At 40.7% G+C, this 27,628-nt stretch overlaps 1 protein-coding gene across 2 annotated transcripts in view; it reads right to left on the bottom strand.

Moving 5' to 3' along the window:
• The window catches only part of SUPV3L1 (Suv3 like RNA helicase), a 29,512-nt gene extending 15,802 nt beyond the window's left edge, over nucleotides 1–13,710 (bottom strand). Inside the window, exons 1-6 of one of the 2 annotated variants that reach the window (XM_026003778.2) lie at nucleotides 13,339–13,710; nucleotides 5,138–5,215; nucleotides 4,636–4,743; nucleotides 3,303–3,417; nucleotides 1,990–2,158; nucleotides 269–380 (exon numbers count right to left, since the gene is read on the bottom strand). In XM_026003778.2, coding sequence (XP_025859563.1) covers nucleotides 269–380; nucleotides 1,990–2,158; nucleotides 3,303–3,417; nucleotides 4,636–4,743; nucleotides 5,138–5,215; nucleotides 13,339–13,618 — 862 coding nt within the window. In that variant the 5' untranslated portion in view covers nucleotides 13,619–13,710. Of the gene's footprint in view, nucleotides 1–268; nucleotides 381–1,989; nucleotides 2,159–3,302; nucleotides 3,418–4,635; nucleotides 4,744–5,137; nucleotides 5,216–12,636 lie in introns of both variants that reach the window. The other variant, XM_026003788.2, reaches the window with a different exon arrangement.
• Nucleotides 13,711–27,628: the final 13,918 nt, after the last annotated feature.

Genomic DNA, 27,628 nt, shown 5'->3' with positions numbered 1-27,628 from the left:
GTTCCTTGAAGAGAAAAAGGGAAAGGAACATTCAAAAGCAAACACCATAGCGAGTTTGGCATTTATCAGCAGTGGTGAGTACTGGGTACTTGTTGTCCTGTTCATCTCAATTAAAAAAATTTTTTACAATAAAAAACATATCTCATATGTTCATCTGTATTATAGAATAGAAAATTACTAAATCAAAGTGTTTTAAATGGCATGTACGTTACATGTTGGCAAACTGAATTTAAATAAAATAAAAATTAAATAAATGGCATGTACATACAAGGAGTTGTAACACTGCACATCTCAACTGTACAAGCAACATGGGCTGCCTGTTTCCCATCTGGTCCTACGGTCACACGTTCTTCACCTGTTACCAAGTCACATGGAACACCCTAGGATGACAAAAAGAAATCTGGAGTTATTACCACCTTTAAAATAATAGCAAAAAGAAGTTTTAGGTGTTTAATAGAGTATTCTCACCATTACCATCAAAATTATTTCCAATCCTGTATAGAAAATGTTTACAAAAAATAAAAGCAGCTGTCTTATGTAACTTACGCAAACTTGGAAACATCTCAAATCAGCTAAATTCTTGAGTAACAAAACATGAGAAATTATAGCAGTTTCACTTTTTAATTTTGTAGGTTTCTGTACTATTTTGGTTTATTAAGATAAAATGAACATGGATTGTTTTTATATTCAAGAAAATATTATAAATAATATTTAAGAACATAAAGACCTCTTAATAGAATTCCTTGAGAAAGAACAACATTAATACTATGGTATAATAGTTTGGCCAGGACTGAGGGGTTCCTTAGTCAGGCTTTTGGTGCTAAATGTGGGAAAGTCCAGGCAATCTGGGACAGCCTGTTACCCTAAAGGCCTGAAACTAATCATGAGAAAATATGACATATCCAAACTAAGTGACAGTTTACAACACAAATAACTGGTAGTCTTCCCAATGTAAAAGTTATAAAAGACAAAAAGATTCCTGAAGAATCATCCAAGATTAATGGAAACTAGAGACATGATAATGAAATGCAGTGTTGAGACTCTGGACAGAATCCTAGGGGGTTGGAACAGTGGTGATGGTGTTATTGACAACTGGCAAAAATTTAAATATAGATTGTGGATTAAATAATAGTATTGTCAATATTAAATACTCTGCCTTAGAGAAATACCATGTGGTTACATAAAGGAAAGTCTTTGTTCTGAGGAAATTCATTCTTACTTATAGATAAGGAGGCATAATGTATGCAATTATTCAGAACAAAAAACAGAGAATAAAAATTATCTTCCCAAACCTATTCATCTCACATTACAAAGTCATAATAAAACAATGAACCAGAATGTGGCCCGTTTAGTGAAATGATGCCTCAGACAACAGGGCATTCAGTCCTTTGCACATCTCAACAGGTGGCTTCAGTCTTTATCATTAGTTTTAGTTAACAGATCAGAGGTCTTAATTGAAAAAAAGATAAATATCATAACAGAGTAGGTTAACTCAAAGAAAGCAAAGGAGGGCCTCAGAAGAGAAGAAGTATAAACTATATCAATATTTTATTTCTTAAAAATATAAATAAAACAAGAAGTATGGTGAAATGTTAGAATCCAATTCAGGTTATCTGCACGTAATTCAGGTTTGGGTTATTGCATGGGCTCAGGCTACTTGCATGTAATTCTCCACATTCCTCTGTATTTGTGAAATATTCCGTGATACTGTATTCCATTCATTCTAATACACATTTTTTTTTCACATTTTAGTATCTCTGAAATAGAGTATATCTTAACAATTGATGGCAGGTCAGAGTTCAGTTAGCAGTATGTTTTTCTTTCTCAGTTGTACATAAAATAATGGTGTATCTTACGAAGTACAATGAACTATGGCAACTTTTGTTAGTGGTAAATTACTACATATGCCCTTTCCCACCTCCCACGTTCACCCTGCTCAGCCCTCTCAAACTAACAAGAAAAAGACCTAATATTTGGTAATATACTGACAGCAGCATTACTCTTTTCGAAGATCTCATGTGCCAGTAATTTTAAAGGGCCACAATACACTCCAGATTTTGCTGACAAGTATTTCTGGATTGCATGGTAAGTCTTGCCACTGTTTGTGGGGCCTGAATGGAATATTATCTTCCGCTGTATAGCTCTGGCTTCTGGGTACCTAAAACATAAGTAAACAGTTTATTCCCATTAACCTCAAAATCCATCCTGGCAAAATATCAACTGAAAATGATTTCAATGAAACATCCTGTTAATATTCACAGAACAGGATCTTTGGAAAACTAAATTAAATGACGAGTTTCAGATCCACACTAAAATAATGACTGTTTTCCAAGACTGGCATTTACTAACTAAAAGACAAATTTAAATGCAAATCAATTTCTTTGATATTTTTGCCATTGTACAAGTCCCTTCTCTTCAAGAGTTACTTAAATTTAAACTGCCATCAGCTCTACAGATATGTTGACATCACTTCCACAACTCTAAATACAAGACCCTGTAAGTAAATATTTCTAGGCTTCTGAATTCCAATATATATAATGTAATAACTGAGTCTTCTGTTTCTGGCCATGATGAATGGTACGGGACTTGCCCTCCCACCACAGACAAGTACAAAACTGGACAAAATACATGACACAGCTGCTTGGGGGCATAAACAACAGGCAGTGTAGGACTACAAGCCCTGAAACAAAGGAACACTTGAGATGAGCCCTACTGCACTCCAGGAGGGCACAGGAAAGTGGAACCAAGAAAAGTATGACAGTCTCAATGAAGTGAACAGCAGAGATCAAATTCAGAGACGCTAAAGCAGGTGGAATTTGAAGGTCAAAGTGTGGAAGAGAAGAAAAGGTTCAGTGGAGGGGGTGCCTTGAAGTCTATGTGAGGCATAGAAGAACCAGTACCAAGGGCTGTACTGAACATTGTACAGGGCCTAGCAAAGAACAGCTTGCTAACGGTTTGAGCAGGAAGTCTCAAAGAGGCAACAAAGCACTAGATGTTGGAGTTCCAGCCACAGTGGCGATAGTGGTGAGAGCTCATTAACATCAAGGAATTCAGCTGACACTAGAGAGGCCACATTTAAATTGCAGGGCCAACACCCTAAGTATAGATTTGTCCTAATAAAACCTACAACCTAACTTGATCAGAATCAAATGGAGACACCTGAGTTAATTGCCTGTTTTTCTAAAGATAACAACTCCTAGACTCCTTATAATTATCCAGCCTACAATAAAAAAAATGTAGTGATCACTAATCTTCCCAAGATTAGAAACTACTATTTCAAATTCACAAGTAAAGAAACTAACCAGTTAGGTGGTATTCTTAAGTCACTGATTTTACGTAGGTCATCCTTACATTCCAACACAGGAAATATTTGTTTCGCATGTCTCAAGAAAAATGGAAATAAATCATCCACATGAGCTGAAAAATAAAATACTGCATTAATATGTGCAACCTACATGTTATCATATCCAGACTTAGTGAAACTTCCTTCTTAGCGAGCTAGTCAAGGGGACATTGCCAGAATAAAAAGAAAAACTCTAGAGCAAGGAACTCTATCCTTTTCTCAGATCCTGCTTTGTCTTATGTTTTCTTCCTAATTTCACTTATGTTTTCTAGCAAAACAGCAAATTGGCTGTCAACTACCACATTCTACTCCTCTAATATAAACAGGTAAAGATCAGCATTGGTGAAAGTTAAACTGAAAATAAAGAACCTGGAAATACACATTAACAAGAAGACCCATGGTTACTTAAGAGAAATGCAGGTGCTAACACTTTACATTTAAAAAATATAACTAGGGCAGCCCCAGTGGCACAGCTGTTTGGCGCCGCCTGCGGCCTAGAGTGTGATCCTGGAGACCCGGGATTGAGTCCCACGTCCGGCTTCCTGTGGGGAGCTTGCTTCTCCCTCTGCCTGTGTCTCTGCCTCTCTCTCTCTCTGTGTCTCTCTGAATAAACAAAATCTTTTAAAAATAAAAAAAATATAACTAAAGCCAACCTGCTGATGGGAACACAACAATGATGTTCTTACATGTTTTTTTCTCTTATAGCAAAAACTCTATCCTGATATGAAGGAGCAAAAAAGTCAGTAGCAATAACAGATGGAATCCATCATGGATCAATTCTATCTTCTGTGTGAGTTCGTGTCACTGTGGCCCAGCAAACACACAGTAAAGAGCATAAGGTCCCAGGCTCTCTCCAGTCTAAGATGGATGACTGATTTAATAACTAGTACAGGGACCCACTATTAAAGCAAAACGACCTAGGGACGCCTGGGTGGCTCAGTGGTTGAATGTCTGCCTTCAGCTCAGGGTGTGATCCCAGGGTCCCAGGAAAAAGTTCCACATCAGACTCCCCGCAGGGAGCCTGCTTCTCCCTCTGCCTATGTCTCTGCCTCTCTCTGTGTGTCTTTTTATTTATGAATATATAAAACCTTAAAAAAATAAACATAAAAATGAAGCAAAACGACTTAGGAGGCCTCCCATGAAAGCACAGAATTGTTTACAGAAGGTGTTAACAGGGCCCATTCTACAAGAGACAAGCTCTGATTGGAAAAATAAACATGAAGCATGGGAAGAAATACAAAGGATACTCAACACATTCCAAAAGAGATTTTTAAAAGTCTCTACACACTTACCTGCACTGAAGCAAATATCATTCAAAATGATGTGAATATCCACATCCAGAGAATGAGACTGCATGATATAATTTCTAAAGCTGATGAAAGCTTGATGGAAGAGACGAGCTGCGGGAAACACAAAACCAAAATAGGTAGGGCTTAATTTTCATTTCTCATTTAAAAGTGTGAGAAACCTAACTCATCATAGTGTCCTTTCTTCTTTTTCTTTCTTTTTTTTTTTGGGGGGGGGGGACCTATAACTGGCTTATTATGATCTGGCCTACAGTGAAATCCTAGTGCAACATGAAGGAAAGGAGAATACACACCTCCTTTGCCATGCGTCTGGCTCACCAGGTATATCCTGCCAAATTCCTTCCAAGACCGAAGCAAAAGTCAGAGACATCCTCCAGACAACATGTATGTACTTGTTTCCCCGGCACACTAGGTCTCAGACAAGACTGACAAAGCTCTAATCTAAGAAATAATAAAATGTCTCTAATGGAAATGCCATTAGCCTTACCATCAAGTCCATAATCAGCACCCAGCTTCTGAATTTCTTTCCTCTTGTAAAACTTGTCTAAGATCTTCTTTACTTCATCTGAAAGAAAGATTTGCTTAACATTGGTTTTTCCAGATGGAGAAATGCTGAAAGAGCAAAAGAAACCTGAGTCCTAACACTCAAGGCACCAATCTACTAAGTGTTGTAAGTACTTAAAGGTTTAGGTCGATCAAAAGCTCTTTATGGGGATCCCTGGGTGGCACAGTGGTTTAGCGCCTGCCTTTGGCCCAGGGCGCAATCCTGGATCGAATTCCACGTAGGGCTCCCGGTGCATGGAGCCTGCTTTTCCCTCTGCCTATGTCTCTGCCTCTCTCTCTCTCTCTCTCTCTCTCTGTGTGACTATCATAAATAAATAAAAATTTTAAAAAAAAAGCTCTTTATGGTTTGATAGTGCACTGGAGTGTCTAGAAAAACTATAAAGTCAAATAAAAGAATGTTCCTGTCATACTGCAGAGGAATAAGCAAGGTGTCAGAGGATTAGATATCGTCCTTAGCCTTCATCATGACCATATTCTGTTTCATTTACTTACAACCATTCTAAACATCTCATAGTGAGCAATTAAAAGGTTATCTAGAAAGAACCAGTACCATAAGGACCAGATCATCATGCTTTTATGCAAATGACTAAAGAGATTGGGGATGATCTTTAGTTTGAAAAAGATGATTTTAAGAATAGATTATACTTATTTTGTTCTAGATGGCATAATAGTGGGAAGTGAGGAATGCAGATTTCAGTGGAATTTATACAAGAACTTCTAACAGAACAGTGAAAAGGGGCTGTCTCAAAGAAGTGTCAGCTCCTTGTCACTCTAAGTACTCAAGCAAGGCTTAGAAGACTGTATTCCAAGGGTGATGATAGAGGAGGGGAGGGGTACTGGAGGGGAGGGTAAGTTAGATGGCCGCTGAAATAATACACCAGTATGAATCAATAATTTCATAACTGAAAACATTTTAATCAATCAAGCTGCAATTTTATTAACATCGTACATGTTAAATACTACTGCATTATTCCACAAAGATAAACGTTCTAATGATCCAGCCACACACACCATATTTCTGGGAAAGCAAACCAAAATGGAGGATATAGTCTTTGCCTATGAAACACAGAACGGCCAAGTGGCCTGTGTTTCTACGTCCTGCAAAAGTACCAACCACATCTTCATGTAGTGACAATACACACAATACTTACTGAAGAAATTAAGCCTGAAAAAAGCATCCCACTAATGAAAATTTGTTTTACATAATGAAAAATTTTTAAATCAGTGGCTTAGGCACTAGATTTACCCACAATGAAATGTGAATTATACACATATATACATATATATTACCTATCACAGGCAGCTATCCTGCTATTTCTGGGTATGTTACTTTATACCAAGTGGGGGCAATGGTCTCGTTCCATCAATAGTGGAAAAATCAGTGACAAAAGATTGGAAAAAAAGCACATGCAACTGCTTGGGGAAATTCTGCAGACCTATAGACTCGATACAAACTGAAGACATCACATTTGTTTAGAATTAACCCATTTTCTACAACTAACCCTCCAGTGTTATGCAAGAAATCAAGATACTCAAGGAAACTTTACTCAGGACACTTTATTCAAGCATAAGGTTTCTCGTGCTAAGTGAAGGATGCTAGTCAAGAAGGACCATACTACTGTATGATATTACTTATATGAAATATCCTAATAGAAACAGAATATGCGCAGCCCCAGTGGCCCAGCGGTTCAGCACCACCTTCGGCCCAGGGCGTGATCCTGGAGACCCGGGACTGAGTCCCACGTCGGACTCCCTGCGTGGAACCTGCTTCTCCTTCTGGCTGTGTCTCTGCCTCTGCCTCTCTCTCTCTCTGTGTCTCTCATGAATAAATAAATGAAATCTTTACTTGATCTCGGGTCTCCAGGATCGCGCCCTGGGCCAAAGGCAGGCGCTAAACCGCTGTGCCACCCAGGGATCCCAATAAATAAAATCTTAAGAAAAAAAAGAAACAATGTGAATTAACAGTTGCCATGGTCTGGGTGAAGTGGAGTAGGACTACAGGAATGTAGAGTGACTACTACTAGGAATGAGATTTCTTTTTGGGGTGATGAAAATGTTCTAAAATTAGACTATGGTGACAGTCATACAATCCTGCAAACATACCAGTGCACCTTTAAATGGATTAATTTTATGGCATATATGTTATTTTTAAAGCTGTTTTAAAAAATTAATATTACCTACACAAAAATCTCTGTATCAACACTTAATTTTACCTAGAAGGATGTTCCAAATCCACTACCAATTTCTGGAAAAGAAAACTGCAAAAAACATTAATGTAAATAGCACTAATTTTTTTTTTTAATTTACAAAAGTATATGAAAACATAAGTTTTGTTTTTCATAAAAATTAAGCTCTAACAGTTTCACTATTCTTAACAGAATGACCTGATTTTTGGTCATAATTACTTCTCATTAAAATTAACATTTTTTTAATTAAAATTTATTTAATTTTAAATGTTCTTTCCAACAGAAGAGGTAGGTAGGTATATTTCCACATATGAAAAATCGGTAACAGCCACAAATCAAAACAAGGAAAGCCTGATAAAAATCAACATACTCTCTTCTAACAGCACATAAATGTAATTCTTTTCTGATGTTACTTATAAAGATATGAGTTGTTTCATGTTCCAATCAGACAATAATCCTAATTTTCATAATATACTTCTGATAGTAATAGGAGTATTGAAAGGCTGTCTTTTCATCAAAAATTGTTTCCCACAGTGATTTGTGCCGCAAGTCATGGTGACCTTTGGATCGCTAGACAGGATTTTACTGTAATTCTTAATTTCACCAACACCATCATCATCAAGCCTCTAAGAGTCTACAGAGATCATCAGATCATCAGAGGAGACACCCTCTGGATTTCAGCCACAGTAGAAATGACTCAGTCACTACAACTTTTCACCAGGTAATAGTGGTCTTCTAGCTTCCTGCAACGGGAGCCTAGGATTTAATATGGCTATGTTGGGACTCACCTACATTTGCTAAAATTAAGAGGCCCGCTATGCTATAAACTCTAAGACAGCTACATTGTTTTAAATGATTACATTTTCTTTCTAAAGAAAACAAAACATTCCAGATAGCCCATCAGGACAGGTTCTCTTCTAAAATGTGAATCTACCTTACCTGAGGGTTACACAAAAATAATAGTCCACTTTACATCATGATAAAGAACAAATTACCCACTACCAATTGGGGTTGCTTAAACCATACGCTTTATCCATTTTGTTAAGATGTTTTAGTTCACTCGTTTCACTGCACACATCCATAATTAATGAGAATCCCACCTCAGTACATCAAAACTACGAGCTCACTTGAGGGCTGGAGAAGCAGGTGGAAAAGTATACAACTCAACCTCTCTGCATAACAGAATTGGAAAGGCCAAAGCCACAGTGGAAATGCAGGTGGAGGGAAGTGACAAAAGTTAGAAGATCTCTAGGATCCACAAAGGAAAGGCAACATCAATCCTGAAGAGACTGTATCAAACCACTTAGTGGTGGCATTTAGTTCCTATCCCTCTAATATTACAACCAGTATTACTACCCCAGTCATTGAATATGAAGATGTACTAGAATATTGTTTCTAGAGTGGTCAGAACTCATGCTGAAAACTTTTTTTTCCTTTCCAAGTTTTTATTTAAATTCCAGTTAGTCAACATATAGCCTAAAGAAAAAAAGCTAAGGGGAAAAGCCTTGTTGATACGCTAACCTAAAAATACATTATTTTATTAAATCCTCACATCAACCTATTTATAGGTTGGGTAGATTATCTAGGCTTCTAGGGGAATAATTTTCCCAGTTTCTACACATCAGATTCCTCCTGCAGGGTAACAATTCAACTTTTAATTCCATTTTTCAAACAGCAAATGTTTAGTACAAATATTAGTCTATATTTTTTTCATCCCCTTACTTTTTTCTTTTTTTTTTTTTTTTTTTTTTTAATGATAGTCACACAGAGAGAGAGAGAGGCAGAGACACAGGCAGAGGGAGGAGAAACAGGCTCCATGCACCGGGAGCCCGACGTGGGATTCGATCCCGGGTCTCCAGGATTGCGCCCTGGGCCAAAGGCAGGCGCCAAACCGCTGCGCCACCCAGGGATCCCTCCCTTACATTTTTCAAAGTGCTTTGCCAAACATGTCCTGATGATCACAATCCAGAGATGTAAGCAGAGAAAATAGTATGCCAATGTTACCAACTAGGAAATGGAGAAAGGTAGGTAAATGATAAATGAGTCCAATGGAGAAAAGGTAAGTAACTTGTAAATCAGGCCAATAATTTAAGTGCCGTATGACTATCACAAATATGCACCATCTTTCTACCTAAAGTCAGTCAATTGACATCCACATGACTAAATCTGTTATAATCAACAAGAAAATATAGACAGGTAGCTATTCAGCACCTCCTGTGTGACTAAAACAATGTTTGGCACATAGTAAACATCCAGATCAGTTTTTATTGGAGGTAAAAACACTGTCCACCATATAAGGGTTATTAGAAAAACTGAGTCATGTGCTTACAATGGTACCTGTCTCTAGCAAACACTCAATATTAGCCACTGCTTAAAGAAAAAAAAAAAATTCACAGGGGTATTCTAGGCAGAGGAAATAGAATGTGTAAAAGGCCTGGAGCCTAAGTGCAGATTTCATCAATATGACTGAAACATGGTGGGCAGCATGCAATGAAGCTGGAGAGGTACCAGGGCAGACCAGGTAGGGCCTTACAACCCATATTAGTGATTAAGGACCCTTTTAAACTGGGAACAATGAAAAATATTAAACAATTTTTTGCAGGGGAGCAACAAGTTTCGATCTTTTTAAAGAATATTCTGACTTCAGGTAGTGAATAGAATGGAGATGGGTGCCTGTGTGGCTTGGTGGTTGAGCGTCTGCCTTTGGCTCAGGTCATGATCCCAGGTCCTGGGATCGAGTCCCACAGGAGCCTGCTTCCCCGTCTATGTCTCTGCCTCTCTCTCCCTGTCTCTCTCATGAATAAATAAAATCTTAAAGAAAAAAAAAAAAAAAAAAAGAATGGAATGGAATGGAATGGAGAGATGAAGGTGTTCTAGGAGACACATAAGAACTATTTCAACAGGGATCCCTGGGTGGCGCAGCGGTTTGGCGCCTGCCTTTGGCCCAGGGCGCGATCCTGGAGACCCGGGATCGAATCCCACATCGGGCTCCCGGTGCATGGAGCCTGCTTCTCCCTCTGCCTGTGTCTCTGCCTCTGCCTCTCTCTCTCTCTCTCTCTGTGTGACTATCATTAAAAAAAAAAAAAAAAGAACTATTTCAACAGTCTGGTCAAAAGATGGAAGCTGGTGCTTTAGGCTAGATTAGCTGCAGCAGAGAACGAGATGAGTGAATTAATTCAATACTTACTGAATACTTGGGAAGTAGAATCAACAGCACCAGTCAACTGGACTTTCTAATTCACTGATGTAGCAGGTGAGGAATGGGAAGAACCAAAACTACAAGGGTTTTTTTTGTTTGTTTTTTGTTGTTTTTTTTAAACAGTCGTTTATTTATTTTTTTTAATTTTTATTTATTTATGATAGTCACACAGAGAGAGACAGAGACACAGGCAGAGAGAGAAGCAGGCTCCACGCACCAGGAGCCCGACGTGGGATTCGATCCCGGGTCTCCAGGATGGCGCCCTGGGCCAAAGGCAGGCGCCAAACCGCTGCGCCACCCAGGGATCCCAGGTTTTTGTTTTGTTTTGTTTTTAAGTTTTATTTACGGGATCCCTGGGTGGATCAGCGGTTTAAGTGCCTGCCTTCCACCCAGGGCGTGATGTTGGAGACCCGGGATCAAGTCCCACATCAGGCTCCCAGCATGGAGCCTGCTTCTCCCTCTGCCGGTGTCTCTGCCTCTCTCTCTCTCTCTCTCTCTCTTTCTCTCTCATGAATAAAAAAAAAATAATAAAAAATTTAAAAAAGTTTTATTTACTTAAGTAATCTCTACACCCAGTGTGGGGCCCAAGCCCACCACCAGAGATGAAGTTACACGCTCTTCCAACTGAGCCAGCCAGGCACCCCTAGACCACCAGGTACCTGGAGAAAGAGCATGTTGAGGGGAAGGTAAGTGGTCTTGGACATATGAAGGTCAGGTGTACATAATAAATCTAAGTGGAAATACCTGGTAGGCAGCTAAAGAAGTGCTGAGAGGAGTCCAGGCTAGAGACAAAGATGAGGGAAATACTGACTTGAGGAGAAAGGAGAGAATGCAGAATAAGAAAGCAGAATGACACAGAATATAGTACGCTAACTTTTTGAACTGAGAACAAGCCCAGAGACTGGGAGGTGGAAGCTTAACTCAATCTCTATGTGAAAATCTGTTATCTTAACCATGTGGCTATATAGGATTGTAGTAACTCACTGATCTCTGCAGCCCCCCTTGCAATGCTGAATTCCAGTAAATTCAACATCTGGACCAATCCCAGCCAAAGGAAACGAAAAATCCTCCAGCACAATGGACTCAATGAGATATCTAAGCATTCTTCACCAGAAGAAACCCTGGTGCTGACAATCTAGATCTTCGTTCTATCTTTTTTTTTTTTTTTTTTTTTTAGATCTTCGTTCTATCTTACTGGGTGCATCTACACCTTGAGGTAAACTGGAATAGCTGTACAAAATATAGAATTTTGTATATTTAAGTCTAATAAATAAGGCAAATTATCTCACACAAATTACTATGCCTTAAAATAATAAAGAATGAGGAAAATGTTGTTTAATGGGTTTAGGTTTTCAGTTTTGCAAGATGAAAAAGTTCTAGAGATCAGTTTCACAACAATGTGAATACACTTAATGGCTACTGACCTGTATACTAAAAATTAAGAGGGTAAGTTTTCTTACGAACTTTTTGCCACCTTAAAATAAATAATACCAATAATCACATTATTTAAATCATCAAAATAATATAGATTCCAACTCCAAGTTAAGTGAAAGGGCTTGCCTAACACAGTCATTAAAGAACTGGTTAAAGAATAACACATACTGAGTTCCACCACATTTTCCAGTGAAAGTGGTGTACTTCGGACCCCCAAAACAAGATTTAGCCCATAGTATGCTGCAGTTCTATACGTATTTTTAAAGAGTTTATTTATTCATTCATGAGAAACAGAGAGAGAGAGAGGCAGAGACACAGGCGAAGGGAGAAGCAGGCTCCATGCAGGGACCAGGATGACGACCTGAGCCAAAGAAAGATGCTCAACCACTGAGCCACCCAGGCGTCCCTGGAGTTCTGTATTTTTAAGTTACAACAGGAGTCACCCATGTTGCTTGTTGACCTGAACTGCCTAAAGACAGCTCCTGGAGAGCTAGTGCCCTGCCAAGCTACACCATTCCCTCACCCTCCCAGAGCTTCATTTGGTCAGAGGAAATCCCCTGCCTCCCTAATCATCCAGAAACCGAAAAGGTACAATCCTATAACCTGAAATTCCCCTTGAGACCATTTGCACGCCTCGCTGTCGAGCCCATCCAAAGTTAGCTGCTGCCGGTTGGCTGATACTGAGCGATTCCTCTCTCTCTCTCTGGAGACCTGGATGATCAAGGATCCCACCTTTGCCGAGGAACCCCTTCCCATGTTCTAACTTGTATTACAGTTGGTTATCCATGCATCCTTCCTCCCCGCGAGACTGTTAAGTTTCTGGGACGTAAAGGATCTGGCCTGAGTCTGGTTCCTCTTGGCAACTACCATACAGCCTAACGGTGCCGGGTTTGCGGAGATGCCAGTAAATGACAAGGAATCCCGAAAGAAATCCTCCTCCGGCTTTTCACTGACCATTCCCTTGCCCCTTTCAGGGGCAATAGTTCTGGGCAGCGGAGGAGGAGCAAAGAAGGATTCTAGAAAAAAAGCGGCCGTCCACCTAACGACGCAAGAAAAGTGAATCGTCGCATCAGATGAGGATTTAGACTATTCAGAAAGGAAGGCGTGAAAGGGAAAAAGACCACTCCTGGCGCAGCGCGTGAAAGGATAAGCAAGACGCAGTCCCAAGCCTCGGGGGGCTCACGAACCAGCGCGGCAGGCAGGCACGGACAGGCACGACGGCAAAGCTCGAGGGGACCTGGGGTCTCCAAGGGAAGGTGGTGCAGCTTCCTCGCGGCCACACACCCCGCCGGGCCCCGCACTCACTCTTATCCAGAGGGCGGGTGAGCTCAGCCCCGACGTCGCCATCCGCGCTGGGGCCCTGAGGTTTCACAGTCAGCGGTACGAACAAGGACGTGTTCGGGGCTTTGGAGCCTCCTGAGGCAGAAGAGGAGGAGGAGGAGGCGGAGGCTACGGCAGACACGCGCCCTAGAGCCCCAGGAAGGGGTTCAACGCGGGCGCGAAGAGCAGAGCAGGCGGCGGGGTGGCCCACCCGGCGCCCCGCCGGGAGCCGAGCCCACAACAGGGCACACCGGGGGAAGGACATCGAGGCCACGGGCCCTAAAGGAGGCTGGAGGGAGCCGCCGAGACCTTGGCGGTGGACAATGACGTGCCCCGCCAGCGCCTCCTGTCCAGAAAGACCCAGACCGAGCCGGGGAGCTGCCCAGGATAAAGCCCGATCGATAAATAGAAAAGGTACTGTCGCGAGATCGTTCATAAAGAAGGGGAAGAGCTTAGAAATAAAAAAGCATAAAATAGACGTTCTTGTTCTCGTTCATCTTTTTCATTATTGATTGGGTCAGCTTTCTCCAAAGAAAAGAAAATAATCAGGCACCATCGAAGATGTCACATGTCCCGGGAGGGGCCTGCGAGCCGTGTCACGTGACGCGAACCAGGTCTGTAAGAGAGCGCGAGCTCAGAAGCACGTGGGCAGCCGGGTGCGCGGTGCGGGCCGGGCCGGCGGGGCGGCGGGTGTGCGTGCTGCGGGCACCGGCGCGGCCCGCCGACCCTAACGCTGCAGAGCCTTTCTCCGGTTTACTGGGTTCCTAACTTGCGTTTTCTGATTAGAGTAGCGTTAGAGAACATGACTTGATCCGGCCTTTTGAAGCGTTGCTAAGGAATTTTTTTCCTGCGAGTTCTTAGGTGATCCCTCGCGTGACACTTATTTTTATGATGAGAGCAGTTTGTGTGTATCGTCCAAGCAGCTGAGGTGTCACAACCGCGTAGCAAAAATAAGCCCTCCGTATCCCAGCCCAAGGTCAGTTTCATTTGCATAAGTTGAATAATGTGTAATACAAGGTTGCAACGTATTAATTCAACACGTTATATTTTCCACATCTCCCTTGTTAGGCCTAAAGCAACACCTTCCAACTTGAAGAGACGTTTCATGTAATATGTAATATCGTGTGTCAAATAGGATACCAGTAACATTTGCTAGTGTTCAATGTGCCTTTCATTCACAGAATGTGTATTTTGTTGTTTTTAAGATTTTACTTATTCATTCACGAGAGACACAGAGAGAGAAAGAGAGAGGCAGAGACACAGGCAGAGGGAGAAGCAGGCTCTATGTCAGGAGCCCGACGTGGGACTCAATCCCGGGTCTCCAGGATCACGCCCTGGACTGAAGGCGGCGCTAAACCTCTGAGCGCCCCCCCCCCCCCCCCCCCCCCCGCGCCGGGCGTCCCTTTGCTGTTGTTTTTTAAGTAAATTCTACCCCCAAGGTAGGACTGGAACTCAGGACCTCTAGATCAAGAATCACATGCTCCGCACTGAGCCAGCCAGGCGCTCCGCAGAATATATTCCGAACTTCAGAATACAAGTAGATAACCCCATAACCCCTTCTCAAAAAGTTTCGGATCTGGTTTTGGTGGTATGAATGTACAAGTTAAATAATGCAAATGCTTGTTAATCTTAGGCTAATGAGAGTTCAAAGAAAGGAGCAATTTCAGATCCTTAAGGAAGCCTCTGCCAGACTTGGAAGCAAACGACAAGTAAGCTGTAAGGAAATTCTAGTCAGGAAAGGATATAAGCAGAGGCTTAATTATGGAAAAAGCATACTGAAAAAAATTTAAGTAATGGAATTAAGGCGGGCTTCTTTCTGTGTTTGGCAAAGAGTTTTTAATTTTTGAAGAATCCATTAGTAAGTGCCTAGGAGAGAGTGGAACAATTCCTCTGTCTCCCCTGACCCCCCTGCCCAAGAAAAAAAATCAGGGAGGAAAACCAGTTATAACTATAGCAAAATTTCTAGCTGAAGATGGTGGATTAGTGGGTCTGAATTATAGTAGAGACCCTGTATATAGAATGGAGATAATTAACAAAAAAATCCTTAATTTTAATGTGACGGAAAATGCCACTAAATAGGGATGTCTCATCAGATTTGGACACTGAGAGAATGAATAACCCAAATACTTAATATGCAAAGAGGCTGATGTTAGTCCTTTTGTTAATATGCCTGACAACCATTTTTAATTATTGGGCCAGAATCAGCAGCTGTTATTAATCTTATGGACGTAATTACATATTCTAGTATAGTTTTACAGAAAAAAAAAAATCTTAAAACAGCTTTAACTGGTAACTGCACCTACTTGCTGGTCTAAATTGTGGCCTAAATTTTATGATAGTGTATATGGGTTATCCTCTTCAGCTATTCATAGAGTTCTATAAACATTGAAATGGGAATATTCAACCTAAGATTTTTACTTTTACAGGACAGAGAGCTGCGATTTCCCTTTGGGAGTTATATCAGCAACTAGTACATGTTAGAGCCTCCATAAGTGTTTTTTGTTTTTTTTTTTTTTAAGAAATGAATGCAATAACCATAATTGATATCCTTGCCTTATCTCAGGTCTCCCTCATACTCTGCACAGTCACCATAATGATCTGAAAACACAAATCTGGGGACACCTGGGTCGCTCCATTGGTTAAGCATCCAGCTCTTGGTTTTGGCTCCATTTGTGATCTCAAGGTTGTGATATGGAGCTCAGTCAGGCTCTTTGCTGAGTGTGAGCCTACTTGGGATTCTCTCTCCCTCTGCCTCTACCCCCACTCACATGCGTACACACAATCTCTCTCAATATAAATAAATAAGATTTTAAAAACCCACAAATCTGAATAACTTATTCCTGTTTAAAATCCTTCAGTGTATTCTAAGTGTCGTGATAAAGCACATACTCCATTCATTTGTACGGCATCCAAGGCCGTTCCAAAATTGGCTCTCCTTATTTTGTCTCTCTACTCCCCATATCTATCGTTCTATTCATGCCAGAACTACACACCATTTATTATGTCTTCATTACTCACCTCTGTACATCTGAACTCATTGGGTGCCTCTCTTGTATGTCATAGGATCTAGTACACCTGCTATCAAGCGCCAAAATTGGGTCATAACTGTGTCTCCAGAGTAGTGCAGTTGAACAACACAGGTTTGAACTTTGTGCGTCTACTATTGTATGGATTTTTTTTATAAACACAGTTTTGCACATATATTTTCTCATGATTTTCCTAACACTTTCCCTAGCTTATTTTATTATACAAATACACAAATGCATATAACATGCAAAATGTGTGTTAATCTACTGTTTATATTATTGGTAAGACTTTCAGTCATTAGTTAAGTTTTGGAGAAGTCAGAAGATACACACATATCTATTCCACAGGGATCAGTGCCCCTACCCCCTGCTTTGCTCAAGGGTGAAGTGTAGTTTTCAGGCTTTGAGTGCATCAGAATCATCTGGAAGGCTTGTTGAAAAAAAGTTTTGAATAGGTGCCTGTGTGGCTCAGTTGGTTGCCAACTCTTGATTTTGACTCAGGTCATGATCTCAGGGTCCTGGGATTGAGCTCTGAGTCAGGCTCAGTGGTGAGTCCCAGAGATTCATATTCTTTCTATCTATCTATCTATCTATCTATCTATCTATCTATCTATCTATCTATCTATCTATCTCTATCTCAAATAAATCTTTAAGAAAAACTATTGGGGTCCTACCGCTCTGATTCAGTAAGTCTGGTGTAGAGCCCAAGAGTTTTCATTTCTAAATTGTTTCCAGGTGATGTGTTTCCCTGCTGGTGTAGGGGCCACACTTTGAGAACACTACCATGGATTATAGCTCCATCAGGGTAGGTGGGGCCAAGAAAACAGCATATACAGTCAGAAAACATGCTGAATATATGCATAAATACCGAAATAAATGGGGGAGAGGGAAAGAAGTGGAGAAAGTAAATATAACCGAGGTGGCTGGGAATAAAATAAGCAAGTTCCTCTGTCCTTTGCCTTTGGTATTAACAAAACCTGGTATAGAGGGTTTCACAAAGCACATCCTGATATATTTCTCCCCTCATATCTTGCCTACCAAATTATGTCATGTCTAGAATTTTTCCAATGTAAGGTTATCATGACCTGAATACTAAATTGCTTATCCTAAGTGAATTTTTAACATTTTTCTTAGAATCATGGAATATTAGAGCAACAAGGGGTCTTAAAGATTATCTGGTCTGGTTTCCCCAAACTAAGGAAAGGGCAACTATCAGATGCATTTGTGGGACTTGTAGATAGCACCATCATGGCCCTGCTCTGCTCTTTCTTGCTTTGCCTCCCAGGCCTAATAAAACTAGACTACCTAGTTTGTTTCCTTTATTCTAATGCTGAGGTGCATAATAATGCTTATCCATAATTTCATTACATTTGGACTTATTTATGGATTGTTGACCATGATGGCCAAGAAAGAATTCTTGAGATATTCTACAGTACAACATAGTAAATTTATTTAAGTAGCACAGGGACAGGACCCATGGGTAGAAAGGGCTGTACTTTTGCTGTATGAAGCTGGTGGTTATATGTGTAGTACTCAAGGTGGAGGGAATGTGCAGGGAATATTAGATCATAACTGTTTTCTTCAAATTTCTACTTGTAAAACTGCTTTTGAAGATTTCTCCATTGCTTCTCATTCAACTTGGTATTAACTCCTGATGAGATGTACAGGCAGTCATGAGACCCTTTAAGAATGTAGTAGCCAGCACATATGTGATCCTTATCGAAACTGCAGGCCATAATAGGTCAGCTTTCTGGGCTAAAGGTGAACATTTTTCTGTTTCTGTCCCTCATGATTTCCGTCCTATGAATTTTCAGTACTTAATTCTTTAAGGTGGTTGGAGGACAACGGGCTCATCTTCTGTAACTTCTTCAAGCTGACAGGGGTCATAGAAATGTCCCTACACATGGATCGAAATGAGTTACTGTCCATCTCCACATGTAACTATTACAGAAGACAATTGTAGAGTACAAAGGTGACATCGGGGTGAATTTGTTTCAAGTAGTAAGAATCATCTGCCGAATGGGCAAAGGAGTTGGGAACTGCTTGTATGTATCTCAACAATAGGAGAGAACAAGGTAAAAGACAACATATTAAGATCAATATAATAAGGGACGCCTGGGTGGCTCAGCAGTTTGGCGCCTGCCCTCGGCCCAGGGCCTGATCCTGGAGTCCCCGGATCGAGTCCCATGTTGGGCTCCCCACATGGAGCCTGCTTGTCTGCCTGTCTCTCTCTCTCTCTCTGTCTCTCATGAATGAATAAATAAAATCTTGAAAAAAAAGATTAATATAATAAAAATAAATGTGCTAAGGTAAACTATAATCTACTTCTTACCCAGGAATTCAACCAATCATTAAATGATAATGCACGGGGGTCTTTAAGAGCACCAATTTGATTATTCATGTCAGCAATTCTGTTATATTTTTGTCATAATCTGGAATGTAGACACAACACTCCACTTTAATAATGGCACCTGTTTTTCCTTGTGCTGTTCTAAGACATGCCATTCTGTTTTGTAGAACTGTGTTACACACTTGGATCATTTTAGTGTTTAATAATGCTATTTTGGGGGTTATTTAAGGCCTTAGTTGTATATTTGCCAAGAGCTCCATTTGCCATATGACATCTAAACTTACTGATGGAAGAAAAATAGATGCCAGATGGTCACACCAATGGAACACAGATCTGTCATTGTCTTAGATATGGAAAGTTAGCTGGATTTGTGCTAGTCTTACTGCTATGACTGTGCATCCAGGCATAACCTATGGTACATCTTCCAGTCCAGCCTAGTGGAAGCCATGGCTACAAATTGGGCCCACATAACCACTGCATTCCATTAGGGGCTAGCCATCTGATGCCTGGTTTCCTGTTCAGTCAGTAGCAAACTAATTGGTTGCCTGTAAAAAGGCTTCCAGGGAGAGCCGTCCCACTTGGCAAGTATATTGGGCCATGAACCAAGGGTATGGTTTTTCTGTTCCCAGCATAACAGAGCCTTTGGCTTAGCTGTCCTATTATGGGAGTGAGCCACATATATCCATCCCATATTTGATATAATCTTTCCTGAGTGTATTGATGAGAGGTACTATGTTTTCATAAGCCTATCACTGTTTTGGCATATTCAGTTAAAATTTTGATAGTTTAAGGATAAGAGAAAGGCTTCTTATGGCCTGGAGAGTTCCATGGAATATTTAACGTAGACCAGAAAGAAACATTCTTTTTAGTAATAGAAATATCCCTCTATGTGTTGGTATTGGGGTGATGTACCATATCAGCTATGTATTGATGTAAATAATGCCAATCTGTACCTTATGGTGGAGAAACCCACCAAGGGAGGTCTGAAGTGCTTGATATAGGCAGGAAGCCACAAATATAATGCAAAGATTGGTTTTGTAGCTCAGTGTAATGTGCCCATTGTAAAAAAGTTATTACTTGGGTAGGATGTGCATGTCTCCTAAAACTCTGGATACATTAGCAGAGTCATCTGGGATATATATAAAGCGTTTAGTCTTGATATTAGCATAATAACTTTTTCTTTGACTTGCAGTCAGGATATCAAGGGTCGTTAGGTTTTGTGGTGGTTTTTGGGGGGGGGTGCGGTTTGGGGAGGTTTTGGGTTATTTTTTAAAAGATTTTATTTATTTGAGAAAGAGCAAACAAGCAGGGGGAGTGGGAGCGGGAGAGGGAGAAGCAGGCTCCCCACTGAGCAGGAAGCCTGACGTGGGTCTGGATCATGACCTGAGCTGAAGGCAGATGCTTAACCGACTGATCAATTCAGGTGCCCTGGGCCATTAGGTTTTGGAGGGCCAGTTTTCAAATTTGTGGGTGACTTCATGTTGGTTTTGGTTAAAGGTAGCTGCTGTATACTTGGCTAAAGTCTCTGTTGGTAATTTCACATCAATAGAGGTGGCTCCCAGGACAAAGATGGCTAAGGGATACAACCATTAAAAAGTTTTCTTTGAAAAAAAAAAAAAGTTTTCTTTGCCTGATGTCTAGTCTTAACAATATCCTAATTATGAGGAAACGTTGGCATGTGGGATATGACTTGTCTGGGGAGGTAAGGGTGTCCCCAAGTGTATTCTCCAATCCAGTTATAGGGAAGGTGGGGCCATCCATTATCTCCACAGAGTAACAAGCGAGAAGATTGTCTGTATATGAGCTATTATGGGAATCTCTGAAGTTTACCTCGTTATCTAGCTTAAGCAAACAACAAACAGTTAAAAACAAAACTAAAATGGAACATCAACAAAAGAATGTTATTGAAATACAATTTTTCTAAATTCACCTTACCTCCAGAAATAGCCAAATCAAGACTAATTCACTTGTAAAACAAGTCCAATTTTATTTACATAAGCTCAGCAAAAATAGTGATTGTTCATGTAGATCCCTTAAAATCTGCTTTGCTGGAACTTTTCATAAGGAATCTCTAGATTGAATTTTTAATAGCCTCTTAAGGCCAGACCCAACCGAAATACTTGTCATTGGACTTGCCTGTAATACCTGAAAATTAAGATGTATTCCTCTTCTTGAGGTCCCCAAAATATCCTAAAGTTCCTGGATCTGCCAGAATGACATTCTTTACTCACCTGGTAAGGCTGCTGGGAACTCTAAGCAAGATATCAAGACAATATTTCCAAGGGGCTCAATAGGCTCCATAAAGTCTACTAATTCCTTAAAGCTGTCTGGTCATACCTGAGTCTATGTATGTCTCTCTCAAATATGACATTCCAGTCAAAGTCTTGGTAATATAACCAATATTTCCAATGATGTCCTGTTATAAGGAGAATAGATTCTTACTGAACTTATGCAAATAACTGTAATTGCCATGAAAGAAAGAATACTGAGAATTTCTGAATTCTGAGGTTCAGGTAGGGAGAAAAATTTAAGTGCTTCAATTTGTACACATTTCTGTAAGTCATGGGTACCTTAAGAGAAAATTTCTGGGACACCTCGGTGGCTCTGTGGTTGAGCGTCTACTTTTGGCTCAGGGCGTGATCCCGGGGTCCAGGGGATCCAGTCCACATCGGGCTTCCCACAGGGAGCCTGCTTCTCCCTCTGCCTGTGTCTCTGCCTCTCTGTGTGTCTATAAATAAATAAATAAATAAATAAATAAATAAATAAATAAAATCTTTAAAAATAAATAAATAAAATTTAAAAAAAAAAAGAAAATCCCTTAAATCTGGAAGAACAAACATTAGAGAACCAGCAATGTTTCATACTTCAAAGAGTCACAAGGGGCGCCTGGGTGGCTCAATTGGTCAAGCATCTGACTTGATTTCAGCTCAGGTCATGCTCCCAGGGTCCTGGGATGAAGCCCCATATCAGGCTCTGTACTCAGCAGGGAGTCTGTGAGGATTCTCTACCTCTACCTCTGCCCCCCCCAATCAAATAAATAAATCTTTAAAAAAAAAGTCACAAAAACTATAATCATCTTTCTCAATTCAATTAGTGCCATATTACTAATTCTAGTGGTTTGGATGCAGCTTTTTTGTTTTTTGGTTAGTTCTGGAAATTCTTACCCAGTTTATTTTTTAATACTTTTACCAGTTTAGTTCTATGATTTTAAAGATATCAAAAACCATCATTTATTTCTTAAGGTTTTATTTATTTATTCATGAGAGACACAGGGAGAGAGGCAGAGACACAGGCAGAGAGAGAAGCAGGCTCCCTGCAGGGAGCTTGATGCTGGACTTGATCCCAGAACTTGGGGATCACACTCTGAGCCAAAGGCAGATGCTTAACCACTGAGCCACCCAGGAGTCCCAACAACCTCCATTTATTAAGAGTCTTTTTAAAATGAATCTCCTGGGATCCCTGGATAGCTCGGAGATTTAGCACCTGCCTTCGGCTCAGGGCGTGATCCTGACATCCCAGGATCGAGTCCCACATCAGGCTCCCTGCATGGAGCTGTTTCTCCCTCTGCCTGTGTCTCTGCCTCTCTCTCTCTCTCTCTGTCTCTCATGAATAAATAAATAAAATCTTTAAAAAATAAATAAAATGAATCTCCTTGAAGACAAAACATGCTCTTCAAGAGCATTAGAACAATAACTATAAAAACAAAAAATCTGAAATGAACATGGTTAAAGATCTCGTATAAGAATTAATTATAATGCAATCGACAAGGAAATCCAGTTATTTCTGTGACACAACATTTCAATAGTTGAAGTAGTGACCTTATACCAGGGCATATTAAAAGTTCAGGAATTTTATATATATATTTTTAAAGATTTTATTTATTCATTTATTCATGATAGAAAGAGAGAGAGGGGCAGAGACACAGGCGGAAGGAGAAGCAGGCTCCATGTCGGGAGCCCGATGTGGGACTCGATTCCGGGGCTCCAGGATCACGCCCTGGGCCAAAGCAGGCACCAAACCGCTGAGCCACCCAGGGATCCCCAGGAATTTTATATATTTTTAAAATGGTTATAGCATTTACCCATATAACACAATGTAAGGCTTATCATCATTGGTTTGACAATGCTTCCCATGTAATTTAACATACCAAATTAATAAGCCTTAATAAGTCAAAAGACTTCATTTACCATTTAAATCTCCAGAAGTTTGTTAAAAACCTTAGAAAGTTTTAAAGCACATATTTAAATAGGATTACAGATCATTATAAATATAATATTTATATTTAACCAAAGTGACAATAAGGGATTCTACAGGAAGTTAGATAGTTGTTAGCAAAACTTAGGTCCTTTAATATTGAGAAGTTTTAACTTTAATCAAAGACCTGATACAGACAAAATGTAGAAGCTTTCGTTTTCTGGGCAGATAAAAAAACTTCGTTTACATTTTCTTAACAAGAACAGGCCAACAGGGGTGCCTGGGTGGCTCAATTGGTTAAGCGTTTGCCTTTGGCTCAGGTCATTATACCAAGGTCCTGGGATTGAGTCCTGCATCAGGCTTCCTGCTCAGCGGGGAGACTGCTTCTCCCTCTCCCTCTGCTCCTACCCTGTGCTTGCTCTCTCTCAAATAAATAAAATTAAAAAACAAAAAAACAGACCAACAATTCAAGAAAACTTTGTCTTCTTAACACAGAGAAATGCAGAATTTCAGTCTTATTATCAGTGTACTTTTAAAATCCATTCATTTTGCAGTGCCTGCCTGGCTCAGTCGGTGGAGGATGTGACTCTTGATCTTGAGGACATCAGTTCAAGCCCCGTGTTGGGGATGGAGCCTACTTTATTTTTTTTAAAGATTATTTTATTTATTTATTCAGAGAGAGAGAGATGCAGAGACACAGGCAGAGAGAGAAGCAGGCTCCATGTTGGGAGCCTGACATGGAACTCAATCCCCCCACCCCCTCCCACCCCCCCCCACCCCCCCCCACCCCACCCCCGCCAGGGCTGCAGGCGATGCTAAACCCCTGCGCCACTGGGCTGCCCTGGAGCCTACTTTAAAATAAAATAATAAAATCCATTTCAACCTTAATTCTCACCATACATAAAATTCTCTTCCAAGTATTTCCCTTCATAAAACTTCTGCAGTTTTCTTTTTTATTCATATATTGTCGTAAGCCTTTTTTCTCTAAACAAACTCGTCCCATCTTAGGACAAAATTACTTTCTTTTTCCCTCAACAAAAGGTATTCCGATTCCTTATAACTTTCTTATATATCTCCTACTTTCCTACAGGTAAAGTTGATTTCCTTATTTCCTCAGTCTTAATTACATTTAGTAAATTTTTAACTTTTAGAAACCTTTGTCTCTAGTGAAAATTAAGTAATAACCAATTGTGAACTGTTACCCTAGGATTCTTTTAGAGCTAAAATCCATGAATACGTTTCATAATTGCTAAAAACATAAGTTTTTCCATAGTACAATCAAAAGAATAAAGCACATTTACCAACAGACTCAACTTTACTAGGTTTCTCTGCAATAAGAGGCCAGAAGCAGACAAACCTGTGTTAACCAATGCTTTTTTTTTTTTTTTTTAGAATTTTATTTATTTATTCATAGGGACAGAGAGAGAGGCAGAAACACAGGCAGAGGGAGAAGCAGGCTCCATGCACAGAGCCCAACATGGGACTCTATCCAGGGTCGCCAGGATCACGCCCTGGGCTGCAGGCGGCGCTAAACCACTGCACCACCAGGGCTGCCCTAACTAATGCTTTTGTATTTTATCTTATCTGGAAAAGACTTAGATAGATATTCAATGAATTCAGTTTATCATTTAACTTAGCAAAACTTCAAAGTTTCAGGTTATTACCAAAGACTTTGAAAGCTATTTAGAAGTTTTACCTATAAAGCTTTTTATTTAGCCTACTTATTTTTTTAACAATTATCCATGAAAACTCTGATGAAACAAACACAATTAACCCTCATATTAAGTCATTTTTTGCTGATGACTTGCAACAGAGATAACGAGCTTATTTGACCTTTAGTAAACCTTGGTAGAAGAAAAGTTTTATATTTAATGCTGATAACTCTAGAGACATGTCTACCTTAATTAAATTACCAAATTTAAATTAGCTTAAATACCAAATATACTACACCTGGGTCCACTAAAAGTCAACAAATTTGCTCCCCACTGTCAGTTTTTACCTGGGGCACCTGTGGAGAAATTTGAAGTGGGCAGTTTAAGTCCAGGGTGGTGTGCTCTTGATAGTGAGAGCAGGAGGAGCAGGAGCCAACGGTGCCAAGGGCATGGAGGGTCGTATAGGAGCCAGTTATGTAAGCCAGTCCATGGTGGTGCAGAAACAGGGTGGGGAGGTGGAGGCAGAGTAGGTAAGGTGTTACCAGCAAGCCTAGAGGTGGATAAAAGCCCACAGGGCAGAGAATTCCTGGTTCTGTAGATCCTCAGCTCTAATGGATGAGCAGATGGACGTTTGCTTTTTTCAACCAACAAAAAGTGAAAATCGTCCATGTTGGACCAGAGAAGACAGGGAACCTTCACCAAAACAAAGGGAGTTTTGGCAGTTGCTTGGGAATATTCCATAAAGTCCCCACCCCAAGGTAAACTAACCAGACAATTGATTCCAATTATCACAGCTATTAATCTGGGAAATGAATGATGGTGAAAACCCCACATGCAATAAGAGTCAGTCAACATGCATCCAGTCGTCTCAAGCATATGTTCCAGATCTGACACACAAAAGAAGAAGCAAACAAAGAGGAAACTAATGACTTAGGATAAACAGGCAGGCAGGTAAGGATCTTGGCAGCAACCTGTTTAAAAGAGAGCTATGTTGGGCAGCCCAGGTGGCACAGTGGTTTAGCACCGCCTGCAGCCCAGGGTGTGATCCTGGGGACCCGGGATTGAGTCCCACGTTGGACTGTGCATCTTGGGGGTTGGGTTTCTTTTATAGCCGAATAGCTTGGGGGGCTTTTTCTTTAAATCCAAATTGACTTCAATATGCTAGACAATATGCTAGACAGCCCAAGAGGGAAGCCTTTGGGATGAGGGAGCTGATCTTATAGTCAATTCCTATAAAACGAAGACAGTACATTAACTGCCTAGGAGTCCATTCCCCAAATCCCCTTCAGCTTCTGAATGGCATCCCATCAGAAATACTGCCAAAAGTTCCAGAGGTTCAGAGTGGTGAGAGGCAACCGTCTTCTCGACCACTCTGAGACCTTTGTACTACCTGAGAAGGGATATTGACCTCCCTTCTCTTCCCTTCCCCATTGCATCCTAGACTATAACAGAGGCTGATGAATGGACTGAAACACCATACAGATTGGGGCTGCCTCTTTCCATTTTGGGGGAGCTGATATATCTGGTGATCAATGACAATATCCTTTGAAAGCTTCTGGATCTAGTAGCAATGGGAGGGGTAGAGGCCCTGGCCTTTGTTAAGAAGGGGCTGCTATTTTATATTAAGTGTCATATATCTAAGCTAGAAGTACTTTTATTCTGAGAGCAGGACTGAGAATGCCAAACAGCCCATGGGTAAGGACAAATGAGGGACATAAGAAAATGAAAGTGTGAAACCCTCTCTAATGCAAGCAACTTTGAGGGCTCTAGCCATCATCTAGTCCCAAGGGAGTGGTCCCCATCAGGTGAGTGCCCCAACTGGGTAATAGCTCTGGGTCCCTTTCAGGAAGCACACAGACCTATCTCTGACTTTCATGCTTATCAAGAGAGCACACTGAGTTATTTAGGAAGAAAACTTACATAGGAGTCTTATGATTGGCGGCCATGCCTGAAAAGAATTCAAGTATTAACAGGTAAAACAGGGAGAGCCTGATTTCTAAGCCTAGTGCCATTATGGCCAAGGTACTGGTGTCCAGTCAGGTGGCAGGAGTTTGTCCCTCCCCATAGTGTAGGAAATGGGCAAGAGGTTCTCTCCTGAGCACTCCACAAAAACTTGTTCCAAAGGGTTGTACTATTGAGGACATTTTTGGAAAGGAACAAGTAAAAAACAGACTGGGGATAAAGACGACTTACCAAGCCACATCAGGGCTCTGGGATTCACTCCATAATCCCTGTACACGCCACCAAAAATGTGGGATCGTTGAGCTCAACTGCCAAGAAGTAATTCTTGGGACGTTATACTGTGCAACTTAGTAAGTTTAAATAGCACGGGGACATGACCCCTGGGCAGAAAGGGCTGCACTTTTGCTGTATGAAACTGGTGGTTAAATGCTTGGTGCTTAAGGGGGCAGGGACATGCAGAGATCAAAAGTGTTTTCTTTGAATTTCTTCTCATAGAACTACTTTCATAAGATTTCTCTGGTGCTTGTCATTGAGCTCGATATTAACCTGATGAGATGTACGGGCAGTCATAGGACTTTAAAAAAATATATATATATTGCTTACTAGGGAGAGAGAGTGAGTGAGCAGAGGGAGGGGCAGAAAGAGGGAGAAAGAATCCCAAGGCAGACAGACTCCCCGCTGAGCAGGGAGCCTGACTCAGGGCTTGATCCCAAGGACCCTGAGATCACGACCTGAGTTGAAATCTAGAGTGAGTTGCCTTGAGACCTTTTAAGAACATAGCAACCAGGGGCACCTGAATGGCTCAGTCAGTTAAGCGTCTGCCTTCAGCTCAGATCATGACCTCAGGGTCCTTGGGATCAGGCTTCCTGCTCAGCGGGGAGTCTGCCTCTCCCTCTGCTGCTCCCCCTGCTTGTGCGCTCTAATAAAATCTTTTTAAAAATGTAGCGAGACTCGTGAGACTGTTTTCTAAAGGAGGACACCTAATTTTATAGTCACTAGGAAAATAAGGTTCAATTATTCAGATATTGAGTGTATATCATGTCATAAGCACAAAGTACACTAAAATGAGACTGAGCCAAGAGGCTTAAAAT

Source organism: Vulpes vulpes, chromosome 4 (genome assembly GCF_048418805.1).
Source record: "Vulpes vulpes isolate BD-2025 chromosome 4, VulVul3, whole genome shotgun sequence".
Lineage (NCBI taxonomy): Eukaryota > Metazoa > Chordata > Mammalia > Carnivora > Canidae > Vulpes > Vulpes vulpes.
This window is presented reverse-complemented; position numbering and strand designations above follow the sequence as displayed.